Raw genomic sequence first — 23387 nt, forward strand, 5'->3', positions numbered from 1 at the left:
TGCTATGACAGATGATGCCTAGTAGGGACCTCCCTCCAACCCCCGGCTCCCACTACCTGTCCTCAGGGTCCCTATTTCCCAGCCCTTTCCGGAGGCCTGTACTCACGAAGGCTGCCTCCTTGACCGAGCCTGGGAGGACCATGGGAATCTTAGGTAGCCAGCAAGGTCTAGCCCAACCGGTCCTGCTCCTGAAAACCCTCCCACTCTAAAAACCTTCAGCACTTTATATGGCCTCTTTCCCTGCATTCATTGTTCTACTCTGCACTAGTTTTTGGATTTTTTTAAAACAGGGCAGGAAAGACTTGAATATGGCCAGAAGAGGCCAGTGGAGGACAGTCAGGAGGTCACAAATACAGAAATGTGCCTCCTGTAACAGGCCTATCTATGCTGGTTCCAAGGCAGGCCTCTGTAAGGACTTTGCGTGTGGTTACCGAGATGAAAATCCCCTGCAGAGGGGACAGAGAATAGGGACAGGCATAAAATAAAGTACAGCCAGGCCCAAGGGCAAGAAATTGAGTCACTGAGACTCTGCTGCACATCAAAGGACATGGCTGTAAGGCCCCTCCTGTCCAGGAGCCCAGAGTTTAGACTGAGAGACCAAGGTTTCAGAGTCACCTGGAACCTCTTGAGAAGTCACCTCTTCATCCCCTTGACACCAGGACTTCAGAGATGCTTGGGTGGAACAGAGGGAAAGCAAGGGGGCTATCTACCACGGCACCCGGCACAGATTAGGCACTTTCCATTCCTTACCCACTGAAAGCTGATTTACAAACACAAAGCAAAAACCAAAACAAACAATGCTTAGAAAATAAGTATCCAAATGTATAAATAAATGTATTCTATATTTAAAAGGCAGTAACACTCTTTCCATTCTTATTTCTTCTTTCTCTCATAATGTAGAAAGGCAGGTAGAAAGATCTCTCGAAGGTTGCTCCAAAGGCTGTGGGAGTGAATGTTCTGGTAGGCTTGGGGTGTGGCTGATGGTGCCCTGGCCACAAGAGGGCAATGCTGGCACCGGGTCCAGTGACCTCTGTACCACTCATTAGTCGTCTGGTTGGTGGCAGCCAGGTACAGAGCAAAGCACAGGTAGCCACAGAGGAGGAAGCTCAGGACCACGACAAACCCCAGCATGAAGACAATTCTTGGAAAGCTCAGGAACAGGTACTGGGGACAAAGAAGCAGCAGCACGTTAGGTAGCTGGACTGTGACATCGGTAAGAGTAAGCACCCGCCAACCCTGGTCCTGTCCATACACACCAGAGCTGCCTCCTCAGCCCACCTACCTGTGTCCAAGTATGACCCACTGAACATAAATCAGAACCATAAACGGCATTGACAAATAGCCCAGAAGTAACGCCAGTATGTACAGGAGTTCACTATGGGATAAAGTGTTCACATTGAGGGAAAAGGGAAAAGTTACTCAGGAAATGGGGCTATGCCAGTTAGCTATTTATAAAATAAACAAATAAACTTAGACCTTAGTTCATTCATCAAAATAAAATCCCAATGGATTTTAAAGTCCAGATCAATGTCTCTCTTAAAACAATACAACCACAAAAATACATACAAGGACATTCATTGTAGCCTTGATTTAACAGCCCCTCTTCCCAAAAGAAATAAGTTAAATGTCCATCCTTAAGAGTAAAATAAGCTCCGGAATAGTCACACTATGGAATCGCATGGAGCCAGTACCGTTAAAAATGATGTCAAGGCTGGGTGCAGTGGCTCACGCCTGTAATCCTAACACTTTGGGAGGCCGAGGTGAGAGGGTTGCTTGAGGCCAGGAGTTTGAGAACAGCCTGAGCAAGAATGAGACCTTGTGTCTACAAAAAATAGAATAATTAGTCAGGCATGGTAGCAAATGCCTGTAGTCCCAGCAACCCAAGAGTTTGAGGCAAGAGGATTGCTTGAGCCCAGGGGTTTGAGGTTGCAGTGAGCTATGATGATGCCACTGCACTCTAGCCTGGGTGACAGAGAGAGACCTTCCTTCTACCTAAATAATTTTTTTAAAAAATGATGTCAATTTCTATGTAATGATTTTTAAAAGGTTTAATATATTGATCAATGAGAAAGGCAAGATGCGAGGATCACACTGTGGTCTTGTGTGAAAACAAAACAAAACTGACTCTGTGGGGCCGGGCGCGGTGGCTCACGCCTGTAATCCCAGCACTATGGGAGGCCGAGGCAGGCGGATTGTTTGAGCTCAGGAGTTCGAGACCAGCCTGAGGAAGAGCGAGACCCCGTCTCTACTAAAAATAGAAAGAAATGATATGGACAGCTAAAAACATATATAGAAAAAAAAATTAGTCGGGCATGGTGGCTCATGCCTGTAGTCCCAGCTACTCGGGAGGCTGAGGCAGGAGGATTGCTTGAGCCCAGGAGTTTGAGGTTGCTGTGAGCAAGGCTGACGCCATGGCACCCACTCCAGCCCGGGCAACAGAGTGAGACTCTGTCTCAAAAAAAAAAATAACAACAACAACAACAAAAAACTGACTCTGTGATGGTGTGTGGCCATACGAATCAACACAGGTAAAAAGCCTGGAAATACACCCATCAACTACAAAAGTGGCTTCCTCTGGGAAGTGGAACTGGGTGGAAGAGATAACTCACCTTTCATTTGAAACACTACTTCTAGACTGGCTTGAATTTTTATGTTACTTTTGTAATAAGCAAAATGAAGAATAGAAAGAATTCAATATTTTTAAAAGTCAAAAGAAAAGAGAAGTTAACATTTACCAAAACTCTAGATGTGAGAGACTTTCTAACTGAAGTTGCAAAGAAAAGAGGGAACAGATGTGAAGAATGTCTACACCTTTTTACACCAAAAAAAAAAAAACATCCCCCCAAAACCCATACCCAATGTCCAAAAGATACACAAACAGAAAATAAAACAAAGGATTAACTATTATTATATAAAGATCTCAAATCAAAAGTTATTCTGATATCAGATAGGTAAACAGTTAAAGGACATAACTCACAAAAGAAACTATACAAATGACTGACAAGGAGAGTAGTCAAAAGTAATCCAAGAAATAATGATTTTTTTTTAAAAGGCACACCATACTTTCCTATCAAACTAGAATAGCCTTCCCACCCCAGGCCTCAGTAATGCCTGCTCTGATACGGTGAAATTAATACTTTTACATTGCTCTAGGCACAAGCTTTAAAAAACCAATTTGATAATATATATTACTATCAAAAGTCGTATGTTGGTAATCTTTGATCCAGTATGTATAATTCTTTGGAATCTCTCCTAAAGAAATAGTCTTAAGTACAAAAACAAAACCATATACACAGATTACCTATTCCAAAGGGGAAAAAGTACTTTACCAAAGGAGAGCTGATGGTCACCACCTTAACTAATGGATCAAACTCGGTGTCACTAACACTTATGTGCCACCTGATGGAATACACTATGAAATACACATCGCTACCTAGGAAGTATTTTTGCCAAAAATATTTAACCTAAATCTAATCAAGCCTCTAGAACTAACTTCCAGTTTACACTAATATAAAGGAACAGAGAAAAATTAGATGGCACAATTAGGAAACAGACACATCTATAACATGGGACATTCTAAAAGATAACTAGGCTACAAAAAATGCCATTAAAAAAAGTGGAGGCATTGTTTTAAACTAACAGAGACTAAAAAGATATAACATTCAAATGCAAGGCATAACTATACAGTGGATTCTGGTTCGGAGAGCTAAAAGAGCTATGAAAGATATATGTGGAACAATAGGGAAATTTAAATGCAATACAGACTAGATAAAACATAGAATTATTTTTCCTAGGTGGCATAATAGAATTGTAGCGATATAGAATGTAAATATTCTTTAAAAATGCATACACATGCAAGTATTTAGGGGTGAAGTAACATGTCTCCAACTTATTTCTAGTAATAAGAAAAACATATACACATACACAGAAAGAAAACAGATTAAAATGTTAAATGTTTAATCTAAGTGAAGTATATGGGTAGTCACTTTTGTTATTCTTTTAACTCCTCTGTGTGTTTGGAAATTTCCATAATTAGAAAAAATTAAGAATAAAAACCACTCAAGGTTAAAACAATGAGGTATCACTACACACCTGTCAGGATGGCTGAAGTTTAAAATAGTGATAACATTAAAAGCTAACAAGGATGCAAAGAAACTGGGTCTCTCACACACATTGCTAGTGGAAATGTAAAATAGCACAACTTCTCTGGAAAATACTATGGTAACCTTTTCCAAACCTAAAAGGGGGTTATCATATAACCCAACAATTATTAATACATTGAAGACTTATTTTCATGTAGAAACTTCTAAACAAAAGTTCATAGCAGTTTTGTTCATAATAGCCAAAAACTGGACACTACCCAATGTCCTTCAAAGGGTGAATGGGTTAAGCAAACTGGTATATCCATACCATGGAATACTACACAGCAAAGAACTACTGATACATGCAACAACTTGGATGATCTCAAGGAAATTATGCTGAATGAGAAAAGCCAATCTCAAAACGATACATACTATATGGTTCTTATTTATGAAACATTTGTGAAATAACATAATTATAGAGATGGAGATCGGGTTAGCAGTGACCAGGTGTTAGGGATGCAGGGGAGGAGATGGGTATGGCCATAAAGGGGTAACAGGAGAGTGTCTTGTGGTGCTGGTACAGTTGAGCATCTTTTTCTTTTTTTTCACAAGACAGCCTCCCACTGAATAGCTGAGCATCTTGATTGTAGTGGTGGTTGTACAAGGTTGTCCATGTGACAAGGCTACACAAAGTTACACACACATACACACAAGTGCACACATAACTGGTGAAATCTGAATCAGTTGTATGGACCATGCCATTGTCACTTTCTTGATTTTAGTATCACACTAGGGTTAGCATGGGAGGAGGAGGGTTAGGAATGCATATTATTTCTTTGTAACCTCTTGTAAATCTATAATCATAATTATTTCAAGAGTTAAAAAAAAGATACTGGCTTTAGAACTAAACAGTGCGTATATGCATGTTTTTTCATGTTAAGAAAATATCCTTCAATTCCTATTTTTGAGTGCTTTTAGCATGAATGGGTGTTGAATTTTGTGAAAGGCTTCTTTTCAGCATCTAGAAAAATAACCATGTCATCATTCCTTACATTTAACAATATGGTGGACAATATTAAATAATTTCCTAATCTTGCAATTCTGGACTACATCCCACTTGTTCGTGGCACATTACTTTCTTTGAAACAAAAGGAAAAAAAATTCAAGAATTGGACAATTACCTAAAAAAAAAAACCTGTTCATATGCTATTTCCCATAAATTAAGTAGAAATCTTTTAGTGATCAAGTGAGTTTTTTCAAAGAATGGCTTCAACCCTTACATTATAGTAAATTAATTTTTATAAGGGTGCCAAAATAATTCAAGGGGAAAGAATAGTCTTTTCAACAAATGGAGCTGGGACAACTGGATATCCACATATACTAAAGAATAAAGTAGGAACCCTACCTTATACCATTTATAAAACTTAACTCAAAATGGATCAAACACCTAAATGTGAGAGCTAAATCCATAAGACTCTTAGAAGAAAGCATAGGGTATAAATCTTTATGACCTTGGATTAGGCAACAGTTTCTTAAATATGACATTAAAGCATAAGCAACAAAAGAAAAAAATAGATAAATTTAATTTATCAAAATTAAAAGTTCTTGTGTTGCAAAGAAAACTACCAAAAAAGTGAAAAGACAACCTACAGAATGGGAGAAAATATTTGCTAATCATATAGCTGAAAGGGTCTACTGTCTAGAATAGACAAGAAACTCTTACAGCACAATTTTTTAAATGGGCAAAGGTTTTGAATAGGCATTTCTCCAAAGAAGATATACAAATGGCCAATAAGCACACGAAAAGATACTCAACATCATTAGTCATTAGGGAAATACAAATCAAACCACAATGAGACACCATTTCACATCCATTAGGATAGCTATAATGAAAAAGATAGGTAATAAAAAGGGTTGGCAAAGATGTGGAGAAACTGGAACCTTCATACATGGGTGGTGGGAAAGTAAAATGGCACAGACACTTTGGAAGACAGTCTGGCAGTTCCTCAAATGATTACAAATAGAGTTACCATATGACCCAGCAATTCCAATTCTAGGTACATACTCAAGAGAAATAAAAACATATGTCCATACAAAAACTTGTACACCAAATGTTCACAGCAACGTGATTCAAAAACGGTCAAAAACTGGAAACACACAAATGCCTATCTACTGATGAACGAATAAATAAAATGTGGCACGTCCACACAATGGAATGCTATTCGGCCAGAGGAAGGAACGAAATACAGATTCATGCTGCAACACAGACAAATCCTGAAAACGTGCTATAAGAACGAAGCTAGTGGAAAAGGCTGCACATTGTATGATTCCACTTATATGAAATGTCCAGAAAAGGCAAATCCATACAGACAGAAAGTAGATTAGTGGTTGCCAGGGTCTGGGGGAGGAGGGAATGGGGAGTATTTCTTTTTGGGGTGATGAAATGTTTGGGCTGAGGCAGGAGAATCGCTTGAGCCCAGGAGTTTGGGGTTGCTGTGAGCTAGGCTGATGCCACAGCACTCTAGCCCAGGCAACAGAGCAAGACTCTACCTCAATAAATAAATAAATAAATAAAAGGGTGGATTTTATGGTATCTGAATTTTACGTCAATTTAAAAAAATTTTTTTTTAAGTTTTTTGTAGAGATGTTGCCAGGCTGCTCTTGAACTCCTGGCCTCAAGCAATCCTCCACCTCAGCCTTCCAAAGTGCTGGGATTATAGATGTGAGCCACCATACCCATGCCTGGCCAATAATGTCTTTTATATCTTTTCTTTTTGCTCTGAGGGATCATACATAATACATAGTTATCATGTCTCTTTGGTTTTTTTTTTTTTTTGAGACAGGGTCTCACTCTTTTGCCCCAGCTAGAGTAGCATCATCACAGCTCACAGCAACCTCAAATTCCTGGGCTCAAGTGATCCTCCTGCCTCAGCCTCTGGAGTAACTGGGACTACAGGTGCACACCACCACACCCAGCTAATTTTTCTATTTTTTGTAGAGATGGGGGTCTCACTCTTGCTCAGGCTGGTCTCGAACTCCTGAGCTCAAGCAATCCTCCCACCTTGGCCTCCCAGAGTGCTGAGATTACAAGTGTGACCCACCATGTGCCTAGCCATGAATTTTATATCAATTTTTTAAAGAATGGAATGGCTTCGTGTTTTTACTGGCAAACAGATGTTCTTTTTCCAATTCTTAAACCTGAAGTCGGAAACCTACAGCCCACAGCATAATTTACCTGAACAAGAAAGACTGTGTCCATAGCCTGGAAGTGTCCAAGGTCATCAACGTAAGACTTCTCGTACAGATCTGACACCACCACCAAGTGGACCAAAAATGCTGTGCACACAATGGCCAGGGTGACAGCCGAGGCAGTCAACGTCAAGAGGTAGATGAGGAAGTACCTAATGTTCCAGGCCCCAATGCAATTGTTCACCCAAACACAGTGATGGTCAAAACGGTGCACACACCAGTTACACACACCTGCAAAGAAATGAGGGAGGTGCTGGGTTGGTCCTTGATGAGACAATGACACCGTGTACAACTACTCAGAATTTTACAAACTGACCATTGGCCCTATGAGTGGGGAATGGTAGCTGTTGACACTTTTAGAACTTTTAGAACCACAGTGCCCAACACAGCAGCCATTAGCTAAATGTGGGTGCTGAGCACTTGAAATATGGCTACAAGAAAAATTTGAAAGAACACTTGGTCAATATTGACGGACTTACAGCTGGTTTTCAATTTCTGTAATATTTCTTTGAATTCAATGTGAATAATACTGAAGAGAGACAAGAATTAGTGAAACTGCTTAACTTGGACAGAGTTTTAAAACTGATATTTCTGCTTTAAAGTCAAGTCAATTCTTCTGATAAAGATGAATCATTATGTCAATGTAGATGTGGATAGTAAAGGAAAATGATTTTTTTTTTTTGGTACTCAATTCAGTTATTGGAAAACTTTTAAGACTGTCTGAATATAACTTGGATATGTGAGTCTTCTTTTTCAGCTACAAATTTTATAAAATCTAGGCTGGCATGGTGGCTTACATCTATTATCCTAGCACTTTGGGAAGCCAAAACAAGAGGATCACCTGAGGCCAGGAGTTCGAGACCAGCCTGGGCAACACAGCGAGACCTTGTCTCTACAGAAAATAAAAAAAATTAGCCAGGTGTAGTGGCACACACCTGTAGTTCCAGCTGAGGAAGGAGGATTGCTTAAACCCAGGAGTTTGAGATTGCAGTGAGCTATGATGATGACACTGCATTCTATCCCAGGCAACAAGCAAAATCCTGTCTCAAAAAAAAAAAAAAAATTATGAAATCGAAATATAGATCAAGTATTTTCAATGAAAATTTAGCATCCAAATCAAGATGTGCTGTAAATGTAAAATACACACCAGATTCCAAAGACTTAGTATGAAAAAGAGAATATAAACTATTTCTATCTCACGGATAATTTTTTACACTGATTACATATTTTAGGTATGTTAGGTTAAATAAAATATTGATTAAAATGAATTAATTGTTTCTTTTCACTTTCATAATGTTGTCACCAGAAAATTTAAAATTACATAGTGGCTCACGTTATATTTTTGTTAGGTAGCGCTTGTCTAGAATCTTGGGCACTCCCCAGAAGACTAGGCTTTACTAGGACTGAAATCCACAAACACAACATCCCATAGAAACATCTCTTGGTCAACATGCCAAGGTCACATGGAAAAGGAAGAGCTGTTATGCTCAGGCTGAATGCTGTCCACTATATAAGAACACAAGACTGAACCAGGCACGGGAGCTTGCACCTGTAATCCCAGCTATTTGAGGGGCTGAGGCAGGAGGATCACTTGAGGCCAGGAATGTGAGACCAGCCTGGGCAACACAGTGAGACCCTGTCTCTCTCTTTTTTTTTTTTTTTGAGACAGAGTCTCACTGTGTTGCCCGGGCTAGAGTGAGTGCCGTGGCATCAGCCTAGCTCACAGCAACCTCAAACTCCTGGGCTTAAGCGATCCTACTGCCTCAGCCTCCCGAGTAGCTGGGACTACAGGCATGCGCCACCATTCCCAACTAATTTTTTGTATATATATTTTTAGTTGGCCAGATAATTTATTTCTGTTTTTAGTAGAGACGGGGTCTCACTCTTGCTCAGGCTGGTCTCAAACTCCTGACCTCGAGCGATCCACCTGCCTCGGCCTCCCAGAGTGCTAGGATTACAGGCGTGAGCCACCGCGCCCGGCCTGAGACCCTGTCTCTTAAAAAAAAAAAAGAACACAGACTTTACCCTCAGTCATCTGAAAGAAACCACTACCTGGCCTCTAAAAGTAGTGGCCATCCCATGTCTAGGCATCAACTGGCTCTGCTCTTAGACTCATGAAACATTCCCTTATAAACAAAGCCCACATATCACCGTGTAGTGTGCCACTGGAGCCATGAGAACCATACTTACTGCAGTGCTTAGATCGAGCTGGTTTCCTTAAATCACAAGTAGAGCACTTCATGTTCTTTCGAAACATCACTTCATCAAATTCATACATTTGAAGAAATAATAATTCATTTGCTTTTGTTATAATGGCTGAAAAAAGTAAGGACATAGGTCAGTTTCAAACAATATGGTGGACTGGGTGTTCACAAAACCTATCCCTGATACAACACAACTAAAATTGCTATATTTAATATTTAAAGCAATACATTTTTTATAATTGCTTTATTGAGATATAATTCACAGACCCAATTCACTCATTTGAAGTATATAATTCAATGGTTTTTAGTATATTCAGAGCTGTGCAACTACCACTACAATCAATTTTAGAACATTTTCATCACCCCAAAATGAAATCTGTTAGCAGTCACTCCCCATTTCTCTCTAATGCCTCCAGGCCCTGGAAACCACAATTCTACCTTCTATCCCTATGGATTTGCCTTTTCTGGACATTCCATTTCAATGGAATCATATAATATGTGGCCTTTTGTGTCTGGCTTCTTTCACTCAGCATAATGTTTTCAAGGTTCATCCGTGTTGTCACATGAATGTATACTTCATTCCTTTTTATGGTTGAATAATATTCCATTGAATGAAAATAACACATTTTATTCACCCATTCATCAGTTGATAAACATTTGGTGCTTCAAGGACAGAAAAATTTAAAAGGACAGAAAAAAATACCAGATACAAATCAAAAGAAAGACCTTGTAATATTATAATATTAAATTCAGACAGAAAAGACTTGAAAACAAAGACACTGATAGTGATGAAGGGGCACACTATACAGTCAGCCCTCCGTATCCTGGGATCTGCATCTGCAGTTTCAACCGACTGCAGACAGAAAATATTTAAACAAAACAAAACATAATACAACAATTGAAAATAATACAAATAAAAATACAGTGTAACAACTATTCATATGGCATTTACATTGTATTAGGTATGATAAGTAATCTAGAGATGATTTAAAGTATACGGCAGTTGACAGCACAACAAAGTGACTATAATCACCAATAAGTTAGGGTATACTTGATAATAACTAAAAGACTGGAATTGGAATGTTCCTAACACAAAGAAATGATAAATGCCTGAGGTAATAGATACCCCAATTACCCTGATTTGACTAATCCACATTGTATGCCTGTACCAAAACATCACATATATCCTATAGACATACAACTATTATATATCCATAATCATTAAAAATTTAAAAAATGTTTAAAAATGTTTATGGGAGGACATGTGCAGGTTATATGCAAATACTATGCCATTTTATGTTAGGGACCGGAGCATCCACAGATTTTTATATCCTTGGGGGGTCCTGGAAACAATCCTCCAAAGATACTGAAGGATAACTGTATTTTGAAAAAAGATTTAATTTACCAGGAAGAAATAATACTAATTCTAAACTTGAATGTATTTAATAAGAATACATATGTATGTAAATAGTTTCAAAATACGTGACAAAAAATGGACTACCTACAAGGAGCACTCTGGCAAGTCTACCATCAGAATGAGATAAAAAAAAAATCCAGCTCTCATTAATTGATAAAACAAAAAATTAGCATGGATATAAAAGATCTCAACATAATTTATTAACCTGAGGTAATGGACTTATATGATTCACTATACCCAAGAACTAGAAAATACCCACTCTCTCCCAGGACACACGATCATTTACAAAAAGTGACCACATGCCTTGGCATAATTCAAGTATCAATAAATTTTTGTTTTGTTTTGTTTTGTTTTTGTTTTTGAGACAGAGTCTCGCTCTTTTGCCTGGCCTAGTAGAGTGCCATGGTGTCAGCCTAGCTCACAGCAACCTCAAACTCCTGGGCTCAGGCAATCCTCCTGCCTCAGCCTGCCGAGAAGCCGGGACTACAGGTACACGCCACCATGACCAGCTATTTGTTTTTTTTCAGTTGCCCATCTAATTTTTTTTTTCTATTTTTAGTAGAAACAGGGTCTTGCTCTTGCTCAGGCTAGTCTCAAACTCCTGAGGTCAAGCAATCCTCCCTCCTTGGCCTCCCAGAGTGCTAGGATTACAGGCATACCTAGCCAATAAAATTCTAAAAGGAAACGGTATCATACACAATCTCTACATATAACACAATTAAGTGAAAGCATCAAAAAGGTAAACTAAAAAAAAGTATATCGGAAAATTTTAAACAGTTCTAAATGATCCATGAATCAAAGAAGAAGAAAATTAGAAAACTGAAAGATAATGAAAACACTTCATATCAAATCTTTTGCATTAGGGGGACCGCTCTTTGTTTGCAGCACTATGTATTATATACGACAATGGAACTGTCACCAGTCTATATGTATAATAAGAGACTCAACTTACCAGGATTGGTGACGCAAGTTAGAGTGAAGAAAAACAGGTTTACGATCAGCAGCAGATAAGGAAGAAGAAGGTAATACACGGAGAACTCCAGCTCTTGACAGTAGCCAAATATTTCCCAAGTGTATTCACCATAAACCATCCCTTGCAAGACCAAGTGCAAGATAATGAAGGTGTGGTTTCTGAAAGAAAATAGGCATATGGCTTGCTCATAGGGACTTCTCCATGAAGAAATCATACAATACTAAGGAAAACAACCAAAGGTCAACTACTTCCTTTGGGCTTGAGAAAATAGTAAGAATTAAATAAAAAAACATGTGAAACATCTCGCATATATTTTACAGAAATACATGTCAATATCTTCCCACTCTTTACATATCTCTATTTAAAAGTAGACACGTCAAAACCCCAGAGACAAAAGGCAAATTAATTATGAGTAGAGGCTCTGAACCCAGGACTCTTGATCCTTTCCAGCATCCTTTTTGTCACCATGCTGGAAACCACAAGTAGCTTCCTGAAGCTAGAGGGCGGCAACAATCAATAATCAGAAACAGAAGAGAGGGTGACATTTAAACTCTGAAATGTAAATAAATACCTTGAATGGAAGAGGTAATGAAGCAATCTCCCCATGGCTCTCTGAAGACATTCTGGAATTATATACGAAAATATCTGAAACAAAAAGACTCAATTTCATTTCTCATTCCTCCCACTCCCAAACACATTAGATGCTCCACATACAGCCAGCAATATAAGTGATACTAAGTTTTGTTTCTGTGTATGAGCAAAGAATTGATTTAAGACAGAGTAGAGAAAGACTTTCTCCTAATGGCCTTCCTTTGATGCCTACTCATCCATTTCCACTCTGACCCTAATAAAGACACCTGTCAGGGTCTTCAGGGAAAGGGAGGTGAGCAGAGGGGATGGGTCAGGGAATGCTGATGTGAAGGGCCCTCCTTCCCCTGCCCAGGTTCCAGAGTCCACCTCCAGATCACTAGGCATCAGCCCAGTTCCCTCCCAAGTCAACCCCATCCCATGGGCTGCTTGCCCCAGTTTTGCACACTTTGATCCCTGAAGGAGAGTGGACAGCCTGATGATGAGCTTTCCACCCATGCATCCTCCAGTTCCACTCATCAAGCTGCCCCCCCACCCCCACCCCCCCGTGGACCCTGTTCACATCCATGCCCAATTACAGGCATCAAATCCAGAGGAAAACAGCCAACCTTGAGAATGCTATCCCAAAGCAACATCACAAGATTACCTTCAGCAGTAACAAAAACAGAGAGACTTTGGAATATACCACAATTGCCATAAATGAAAGAATAAATGAACCAATGAAGTTAAATGGCACCGCTTTTTTTTGTCTCATTGGGAAACCAGTGCATCTCCTAGACTAGCACAATATTCAAAATCCAGTGGAACCCCAGGATCACTGTTACCTGTGCTCCTCTCCTGACCGGGTCTTTCAAGCGATGGGTTTTTGAGCAGATGCAGATCATAACACCACCAATCAGCACTAAAGCCAGGTAAAACAAGAAGAGAACCAGAAAGTCCATCCTGGGGGCTACAAATGAACAAAAAGAGTTGACTATCTGCTACTGAGGGATTTATTTCATGGCACATATGCTCAGACATCAACTCTCAAAATGGGTCCCACAACAGAATCCATCAGTCCTCAAGCACACACCACAGAGCCCTACTGCTCCTTAGTGGGGCCTCCCAGATGGAAGATCCCTCCTTCAAGATGAAGTTTTTGAATCTAATACTGTGGGGTCTGCCTTTGGGACTTCTCCTACCTGCAAGTCCAAAGTAAAGTGAGGAAGAAAATGCATCTACCTTCCTTCCCCCCAGCAAGAAATCATTCTTGTACTTCCTTAAATATCCACATAGATATAGATACAGAACGTACCCAAAAGAATCTGCCGACGATACCATCCAAAGAAGCTTCAATCAGGGGCAGTCAGGGGTTCTGAACCCAGGATCAGGCATCCTGTCCTAAGAAGCATCCCTCCAGCACAGACGGCACAACCATCACGGATCACCCTCGGGGACCAGAGTTAACACAGTGTTCAGATATTGGAATTGGTTACTTTTTGCCTTAGCAGATAGGATTCTGGCCTGGAATTCCAACAAAGGAGGTTCAGTGTTCCCAGCCTACATATTTCTCTTGGTTAGATAATTTTCAGCCGGCAGCTCTGGCATTCCTCCTCCCAACATTCAGAGAATTCAAAAAGCAGCTCCTCTTGGGCAGCAGTGTGCGCCTGGCACAACAGGTAGCACCCAAAGCTGGAGACATGGGTCCTCCAAGAAGCTGGATCTGGCTGCAAGACACAGAGCAATTCAACACTAACGTATTAAGACAGAGTAGGAGTCAGCAGCGAATACACTGTGGAAAATGATTTGGAATCAGAGGATGCTGCGCCCCCGCAGTGTGAACAGGTTTTAAGACTTTGGGAAAAACAACTAATTGGTAGCCGGTAGCCTTGGGTCTATCCGTATCCCTGAGGCGTGGACGCGGGAGACCAGACGACCTCCCCAAGGCTACTTCCCACCCGAGGCTCCCGGCGGATGGGTCTGTCCAGAACTTTTCCCGGGAGCCGGACTCCGGGTAGAGGGATGCAGGGTGCAGCAGGCTCAGAGGAGACACCTGGCGCCCGGGCTTCGGGTGGCGGGAAGGCAGGACTACAGCCCCGCCCCACACACAAGGGGGAAGGGAGGGCCAGACAGGAAGACGGGCGGCCCTGGACAGCCAGGGAGGTGTCAGAAAGCTCCGCGGAGGTGGCCTTACCGCCAGCCTCAGCCCACAGCCAGCCAGACGGCTCCGCCACCTCTCGGGCGCTCCGGTAGACTTCCTGCGAGCCCGTGACGTCAGCGCGGCGCCGCATCCACGCCGACTTCCGGCGGAAGTGTACCCTAGCGGCCGCGGGTTGTGGGGCTAGCTGCTGGCGTTCTGTGCGCTCGGGGCCGTTCCTCGCAGCCAGCCTTGGCGACCCCAGGCCGTGGTCCGGCGCGTGACCTGTGGGAAGTGGGATTTTAGAGTACTGTTGTCGGAAGACTTACAAGAGGACCGTCCTGGGCCTGTTGGGGGCGAGAACGCCGGTGTTGTGGAACGGACCTGGGCAGAGCCTAGCGTGGCCCCGTTCACAGCCGAGCGGGGGCACCTGGGTGGCCCAGGTCAGTCACACTTCGGGGGCTCATCTATTGCGTCTAAGTGGTGGACAGAGTTTGCTTTCAGTCAGCCACACCGTTGGAATCTGTCCGAACCATTTCAGCAACGTTACACTACAGAAGCAGATAGAGGTCACAGTAGGTGCCCATCAGAGTCAGATTCGGGTCCACGTGTGTCCTTGTTCCTGATGTCTCCTTACAGCCCTGAACATCCTCCCCCTGGCTGCAGTGACAAGTGCTTGACCCCAAACCTTGAGGATAATAGGGAAGACTGTTTGATGGTAGGCAGACGTGGGGCGAGAAGAGCTACTTCCAAACATAGCATTGAGAAGGCCCCCATGGGGTGTTCCTTTGCTCTGAATCCTCTGAGGTCGAGTCTATTCTCGATGCCTCTGAAAACCTGAGTCAGGCCTATCCTCCCTTTGAGGGTAAATGTCTGATCTCCAAACGCTGGCCCTTCAAGCTCTTCTCTTTTCCTGTCTGTCTTTGCCACCCACCCCAGCTTCTTGATTCCTTTTCTTTTTCGTTTTAAAAACAATTCTTTGCCAAGCAGGACACCTTCCCTTGTATACATTGTATCTAAGGTCTTCATGAACTTGTGGACGCAGAATTGAAAAAACAAAAAAAATCTGAATATATGATGTGACCAGGGCGGGGCAGGCTGTGGTGAAGCATGGAGCCCCATCGTATATCCAGAGCGGGCTACTTTTGATCAGTGTCTCCAGCTGACCCACACCCTGCTGGTTGATACTGAGCTAGTGGTTAGATATTTTGAATTAACTTTTTTGCTCATAAATGTGGAACTTTATTTTTATCCCCTTTCATTTTTCTCTGGATGGTTTCAGTTCAGACCAACTTTGAGTCTTGGTTTGAGCACCTATTTGTATTTTGTGCTAGATTACCTTTGTTTAATATTTAACAAATTTAGGCAAGTAATTCAATATTATGTTCTGGTGAGAGTCAAGCTACACAAAATTAAACTCTGCCTTGACCACCACACTTCCCAAATCCCAGTCCCTTGAGGGAATTAATCACTCTTATTTAGTGTGTATCCTCCAGAATCTGCAAAGCCCAAAAGCGGCTATGCAGATAACCAAACAGGTAAAGTGATAAACTGGAACAGGTATCTTTTGTTCTAAGCACAAGTGGCTATTTACACAGACCAAAGGATTGTTAACTTGAACCCAAATATACAGAATTCCAGTGTTTAAAGAGCACTTGAAAATGTGGATTTTTATAACATAAATTCCTGATATTTTAAAATACTGACAACCTGGGTGGAACTGGAGACAATTCTCAGTGAAGTATCACAAGAATGGAAAAGCAAACACTGCATGTACTCAATACTAAATTGGAACTAATCGATCAACACTTATGTGCACATTTGGAAGTAAAATTCAAGGAAAATCAAGTAGGTAGGAAGGAGAAGGAGTGGATGGGTAAATTCACACCTAATGGGTACAATGCACACTACCTGGGTGAAGGGCACACTTACAACTTTGACTCAAACTATACAAAAGCAAATTATGTAACCAAAACATGTATACCCCCATAATATTCTGAAAAAAATTGTCAGCTAATTCAAGATTTTAAAACACCATTCAAGCTAAGCACAACACACCTGCAGGACAGTTTAACCATTTGCAACCTCTAACTGTTCTGTTGCTAAACATTTAGGTTAATTTCAGTTTTTGCTATTACAGACAATACTGCAGTGGAAATACCTGCACAAGCTTCATAACACACAGGTAAGAGTATTTTTCTAGGGCAGTTACAAGGAAGTAGAATTTGTGGGTTAAAGAGTACACAGGCATTTTTTAATTTTAATAAATACTACTAAATTGCTCTTCAGTTACAAATGTCCAAGAGAGCCTGTTTCTCCAGACCCTTGCCAATATCGAATATGATCAATTCCTTTAATATTTACTGTTTTGATGGGTGAAACAGCATTTAAGTATTTATTTGCTAAGCAAATGCACAGGGATTACTATGTTCCAGGCACTGTTTTAAGCACTAAAAATCTTAAATACTCATCATTTAATCCATATAGTAACTATGGAATAGGTATTGTGACGATGATGATGAGGAGGAGGAGGAGGAGGATACTTTTATAAATAAGGAAACTGAGGCATGGAGCTAGAAAGTATTAAAGCCAGGATTCAAACACAGACACTTGGGCTCAAGCATCAGAGAATCAGTCAATGTTCCTTTTTTTTTCTTGAAGACAGGATGTTGCTCATCTGTTGCCCAGGCTAGAGTACAGTGGCATCGTAGCTTACTGCAACCTCCAACTCCTGGGTTCAAGTGATCCTGCCTTAGCCTCCCAAGTAGCTGGTACTACAGACAGGCACAACCACCATGCCTGGCTAATTTTTCTATTTCTTGAAGAGGCAGAGTCTCGCTATGTTGCTCAGGCTTAGTCATTGTTCTTAATCACTGTACCATGCCACGGTCATTACAATTGGCTGATTTCTAGTGAGGTTGAACATCTTAATGTGTTTATTAGCCAATTCCTCTCTTAGTTTAGGTTCCTCCAAAAGCTCCAAAGACAAGAACTTGGTACAAGTAGTTTATTTTTGGAGATATTTCCAGGAAACATGGTGAATGGTTGGGGAAGTGAGAGAGAAAAGAATGGAAAGCCAAGAAAGCAGATGTTGGTGAATAGGATCCCAGGATCGGATCCTCCGAGACGTTCCATCGAACATGCCTCAGAATTGTTCCTGAGGGGCAAGGGAGCTGGAGTATTCACCCAGCCACTCCTAGAACAGAAACTCCCCAGCCCCTAGAACAGAGAACACCCTCAGGCAAAGAGACTCAGGCAGCATGTACAGGAACTGTCTGCAAATGACCTCTGTGGTGGGCTGATGGGAAATGGGCAGGGTACCTATAATGTCCACCATGCTTTTGTAACAGAGAGACCCCAAAACACTATGGCTATAACAAGAAAGTTTTTCTTTCACATGCAGTAGTCCAAAGGCTAGTAGATAGCACAGGAGCAGTGGGTGGTTCTGCTGCATGAGATCCAGGAGATCACCCTAGAACCCAGATTCTTCTCGTCTTGCTTCACTACTAGGGCAGAGGTTCCTAAACTTTTTCTGTTCACAGCACCCTTAGTGACATGTTTTTTCATGGAGCCCCTAAGCCAAAAAAAAAAAAAAATCCAAAACAAAGAAACCTAACAACTCCATCTATTAAATAATTACTTCTGAACAACTAATTAAGCACTGTACTTGTGTTCTAACAACATAGTGCCCCTTCAACACTGAGCAATTTATCAAAACTTAAAACTAGATCAGAAACCACCAGTCTCAAATCCACTTTCACAACACATGAAGAATTTTTTTTTTTGAGACAGTCTTGCTTTTGTGTGCCCAGGCTAGAGTGAGTGCCGTGGCTTCAGCCTAGCTCACAGCAACCTCAAACTCCTGGGTTTAAGCGATCCTTTTCCCTCAGCCTCCCGAGTAGCTGGGACTACAGGCATGCGCCACCATGCCTGGCTAATTTATTTCTATATATATGTATATTTTAGTTGGCCAGATAATTTCTTTCTATTTTTAGTAGAGACAGGGTCTCACTCTTGCTCAGGCTGGTCTCGAACTCCTGACCTCGAGCAATCCACCCGCCTCGGCCTCCCAGAGTGCTAGGAGAAGAATTTACCAATCTAATGTTGAAACTGTGAACTAGCTCAAGCTAGCAATTTCATGTAGGACAAATGTTCCCACAGCACCCCTATGAGTTCGCTGTGGCACCCTGAGACACTTCATGCACGGTTTTTGGAGCCACAGCACTAGGATGTTGTCGTTACCCATGGTCACCTCCTTTCAGCTCCTAAGAAAGAGGAAAGACAGAAATGAAAGGCTTTTCCCATTTGATAAGGGGACCTAAAAATGATGTCTTGCCTTTCCTGCTAAGATTCCATTGGCCAGAACATAATCACATGGCCATACAGTCACATGGCTGCAAGGGGAACTGGGAAATGTAGTCTCCAACTAAGCTGGCTGTAATCCTAGCACTTTGGAAGGCCGAGATAGGAGGATCACTTGAGGCCAGGAGTTTGAGACCAGTCTGGGCAACATAGTGGGACCACCCCCACCCCAACCTTGGTCTCTACAAAAAAAAATTTTTTTTTAATTTTTTTAATTAGCCAGTCATAGTGCTGCACACCTGTAGTCCCCGCTACTCAGGAGACTGAGGCTGGAGGATTGCTTCAACCCAGGAGTTTGAGGTTGCAGTAAGCTGTGATGATGCCCTGCACTCCAGCCTGGGCAACAGAGTGAGACCCTGTCTCCAAAAAAAAAGGTATTCTTTAATATTACACATACCGAAAAAATACACACGTACACACACATTCTCCAATACCTTCTTCTAGTTGATTTGTACTTTTTTTCCCCTTTTTTTTAGCACATCATGGATAGCTTGAGATCTATACTTTTTATCTCTAATTCATCTGGAATGTCTTCTCATGATGGCTGAGATCATTTCAGAAGGAAAAGGAGACATTTCAAGTATTTATTCAAGGCTCTATCTGTATATTAAATTCTCAACTGCCTTCCAGCTTACATTCTTGCTTTTCGTGACAATCTCCTGCACATAAACAGTGCAGTGGACACTGAAGTTTCCTACTCAGCATGTCTGCTACACTCTTCCCCTATAGGCTCTTTGGATAGTATTAAGCCGACCCCCAGCTATAGGGGATGGGTCCTAATTGGTTTTAGCCAATCACCTTTTTTTTTTTTTTTTTTTGAGACAGAGTCTCACTCTGTCACTCTAGCTAGAGTGCAGTAGGGTCATAATAGCTCACTGCAACCTCAAAATCCTGGGCTCAAAATCCTACCACCTTTATTACAATAAGTTTTCAAAACAAAAGCCAACCAGGGCAAGGCTAGCCTCTGGAATACAAGTGAACCAATTAGAATGAAACTGGGATTCCCGCATTCAGTGGTAACTCCTCTTCGCTAGAGGTGAAGAAAGGTATCAAAGAGGAAGCCTGAAGCCTCACTTACCTTATCTCAGGACCGTGGGGAAGGCCAGCCTGAGGATAAAGCCAACAGGTGGGCGTGGGGGGGTGTTGGGCAGACCTCTCATCTAAGTACAAAGTCCAGAGGTAGAGTAAGCTTCAGGCACAGTTCACTCAGGGCTCTGGGTCCATCTCCCTGTGCTACTTCTGGACTTTCTACTTAGACGAGCCATTTTATAAACCATGTTGAGTTACATTTACTCTAACTTGCAACTGAAAACATTCTAATCCTAACAGAAATGTGTAGTTGCTCAGCCCTTCTTCCCCTACTTCATGTTTTTCCTTTTAAACTCATGTTCAATTTTTGAGAAATATGTACATAACAGCAAAGAAAAAAAGGTTATATATCTTACTTTCTTAACTGCTGCTTTATTAGTGTATATTTCTTTCCTTTTCTTTTTTTTTTTTTCAAACGAGAGTCTTGCTCTGTCACCCTGGGTAGAATGCAGTAGCATTATCATATCTCACTGCAACCTCAAACTCCTGGGCTCAAGCGATCCTCCTGCCTCAGCCTCCTGAGTAGCTGGAATTACAGGCTTGCGCTACCCCACCCAGCTAATTTTTTCTATTTTTAGGAGAGACAGGGTCTAGCTCTTGCTCAGGCTGGTCTTGAACTCCTGAGCTCAAGCAATCCTCCTGCCTCAGCCTCCCAGAGTGTTGGATTATAGGCATGAGCCACTGCGCCTGGCTGGTGTATTTCTATGTATATACAAAACTGTGAACTTTATGAAAAGGGTTACATAGCTGGAATCATAGTGTCTAAAAAAATATTGGAATTTTGCCTTTTTTATTTGGTTTATCATTAGCATTTTTCATCTAAATAGTTTTAATTATTCCTTGAGGATATAATATAATGAACTAATTTTCTCTCATTGTTGGGCATTTGTATTATTTCCTACTTTTCAATGTTGTAGATAGTTTTGAAATTAGCATATTCATAGCTTTTTTTTTTTCCTATTTGAATTATTTTCTCAGGATGAATCTCTCCATTGTCGGTCAGTTCCTGAAACCCAGCTGCTTCTGGCATTTTATTTTTCACCTCCATTTTTTAAAACTTCTAAGCATGAGCCTTAACACCTGCATTTTATAAATCACATAGGAGAAAACACACTAAGCCTAAAACCAAAAATTTAATTCAATTGTGATCGAAAGGAGTATATGGCTTTGGACACATGTAGCAAAGAATCCCCCTTTGGAGCGCTCCTAAACCCTCCTTCAGCTCCTGAAACTGGACCTGTGGTATCAGTTTTTTACCTGCTGCAAGATCAGTTGACAGGATCAACAACGTTTTACACCACGATCTCTTGTCCCTGAGGGAATGACTCAGGCAATACTTTGGAAATGGGATACAGGACTTCATAGCTACTTTTGCAAAAGGCATATAGTACATGGTGCTTGTTTACAATCAGTGATTTGTGAGGAATTTTGCAATGGAGAAATAAAGAAGAAAAAAGCCAAAAAGGAACATAACAATTGTATTTTTGTTAGAGGGCAAGGACTGGGTCTGTGTTGGCTTCCTATTATACTGTATTAGTAGCAACTATTTTAGTGCCTAGCTCGTAGTAGATGCTCAATAAAAATGTGTTGAATGAATGAATAAAAGCAAAAGTTTATACTTGAAGGAAATCTGTAGCCTAGATATCACCCAAACAAAAATTGCTCTGGCTGGGCATGGTGGTTCATGCTTCTAATCCCAGCACTTTGGTAGGCCAAGACAGGAGAATTGCTTGAGCCCAGGAGTTCTAGACCAGCCTGGGCAACATAGCAAGACCTCATCTCTAAAAAACAAAAAAACAAACAAACAAAAACAGAAAAAAAATTCCTCTGGCCAGTAGATGGGGCCACTGTTGTCACCGTTTCCCCGGGTTGGAGCATGATTTATGGGTGCTCAATTTACACTTTCAAATTTCCACTTTGCCTTTGCTACTGTGATTGCTGCCCCTTAAAGCAACTGTGCTCAAGCACCACGTAAAAGGGTGGCATCTCCAGCTCCTGAGTCACTTCCGAACTGGTCTCAAGCCAGTGCACTGTTCAGCACTCTGTCCCAAATGCTCCATTACTCGGGTCACCAAGACTGCTATTCCCCATCAGCTGTGACATCTGTCTTCAGAATGAGGCTAAAGAAGGCCAAGGCACATTGTAAATGCTGTGCTCAGAGTTGTGGGAAGAAATGAACGGTAATTACTGGTTAGTGCCCCAAAGTCCCATGACTTTCATATTGACACACTTGCCACCAAGTGAATCAGGTCTGATGCTAGGCTCTATTAAGGCCAGATGTGCATGTAATTCCAAGAGGAAATACAGAATGAAAATACCAGATGGGAGGCCAGGTAGGGGTTAAGAGGATGAGCTCAGCAATACATGGATTCCAATCTAGGATCCATCTCTTCTAGCTTTTTGGCTTTAGGCCAGCTACTTAAACTCCTGAGCTTTGGTTCTTCATCTGTAGAGTAAGGAGAAGAGAATCTACCACAAAAGGTTTGTCTTAGTCTGTTTTCTGTTGCATATAACAGAATACCTGAAACGGGGTAATTTATAAACAAAAGGACTTTATTTCTTACAGTTATGGAGGCTGAGAAGTCCAAGGTCAGGGGCCACATCTGGCGAGAGCTTCTTGCTGGTAGGGACTCTGCAGAGTTTGGAGGCAGCTCAGGGCATCACATGCCAAGAAGCTGAGCATGCTAGCTCAGGTATCTCTTCGTCTTCTTATAAAGCCACCAGTCCTGCTCTTGTGATAACCCTTTAATCGCTAATAATTATTAATAATCCTTTAATCTATGAATAGATTAATCCATTCACAAGGTCAGAGCCTTCATGAATCAATTACTTCTCAGTACTGCCACACTGGGGATTATATTTCAACGTGCGTTTTAGAGGGGACAAATGTTCAAACCATTGCAGGGTTGTTGTGAGGGTTAAATGAGATGATGTGTATAAAGCACATTCAATAAATATTGGCCACTAATATCTTAGATGCAAATCCTCAAAGTTAACATGTGATCAATTCAGACAGACACAGCAGGAAGTATTTCTAGTACAAGAGGTTTGGGGTGTCAGGGCTCTTTATGTTGCAAGTAACAGTATGCCCAATGCAAATGAGATTAAACAACAAAAGAGATGTCTTGGCCTCTGCCACTGGAATGTCCAGAGATTTTTCTGGCTTCAGGAATGGTATGAATCAGCAACTCAATGGCATCACCAAGGACAGAGGTTCTTTTTGTCCCTTGCCCTGCCACTGGAGTATCAGCTTCATCCCAAGACTGGCTTTCCTCCTAGTGGTGGGATGGCCACCAGCCACAGCTGG

At 41.5% G+C, this 23387-nt stretch overlaps 1 protein-coding gene and 1 long non-coding RNA gene across 3 annotated transcripts; one reads left to right on the forward strand and one right to left on the reverse strand.

The window, feature by feature from the left end:
* Nucleotides 1-809: 809 nt before the first annotated feature.
* On the reverse strand, nt 810-14732 carry ZDHHC4 (zinc finger DHHC-type palmitoyltransferase 4). 2 transcript variants are annotated; one of them, XM_045541297.1, is made up of 8 exons: nt 14687-14732; nt 13808-14219; nt 13338-13462; nt 12497-12570; nt 11905-12083; nt 9522-9647; nt 7318-7562; nt 810-1164 (listed from the first exon to the last, which is right to left on the reverse strand). In XM_045541297.1, exons 3-8 carry the CDS (start codon nt 13452-13454, stop codon nt 874-876), a joined length of 1032 nt encoding a protein of 343 aa, XP_045397253.1. In that variant the 5' UTR covers nt 13455-13462; nt 13808-14219; nt 14687-14732; the 3' UTR covers nt 810-873. The 2 variants fall into 2 exon arrangements, with proteins under 2 accessions (XP_045397253.1, XP_045397252.1); XM_045541296.1 differs by lacking the exon at nt 14687-14732 and having other exon boundaries at nt 13808-14426.
* Nucleotides 14733-14833: 101 nt separating this feature from the next.
* On the forward strand, nt 14834-21158 carry LOC123631553. The gene is made up of 3 exons (XR_006733187.1): nt 14834-15072; nt 16770-16814; nt 21059-21158. It is a non-coding gene; the product is annotated as an uncharacterized LOC123631553 (long non-coding RNA).
* The last annotated feature ends 2229 nt before the right edge of the window (nt 21159-23387 follow it).

The sequence above is a fragment of the Lemur catta genome, chromosome 2, assembly GCF_020740605.2.
Source record: "Lemur catta isolate mLemCat1 chromosome 2, mLemCat1.pri, whole genome shotgun sequence".
Taxonomy (NCBI): Eukaryota; Metazoa; Chordata; class Mammalia; order Primates; family Lemuridae; genus Lemur; species Lemur catta.

What these genes read in the sequence shown, in the direction of transcription:
- ZDHHC4 (XM_045541297.1), bottom strand. Translation starts at nt 13,454, where the DNA reads ATGGACTTTCTGGTTCTCTTCTTGTTTTACCTGGCTTTAGTGCTGATT. An exon ending in CGGTCAGGAGAGGAGCACAG is followed by an intron (nt 12,571 to 13,337) that starts GTAACAGTGATC and finishes TTTTTGTTTCAG; the next exon opens with ATATTTTCGTATATAATTCC. An exon ending in AGCTCGATCTAAGCACTGCA is followed by an intron (nt 7,563 to 9,521) that starts GTAAGTATGGTT and finishes ATTTCTTTGCAG; the next exon opens with GTGTGTGTAACTGGTGTGTG.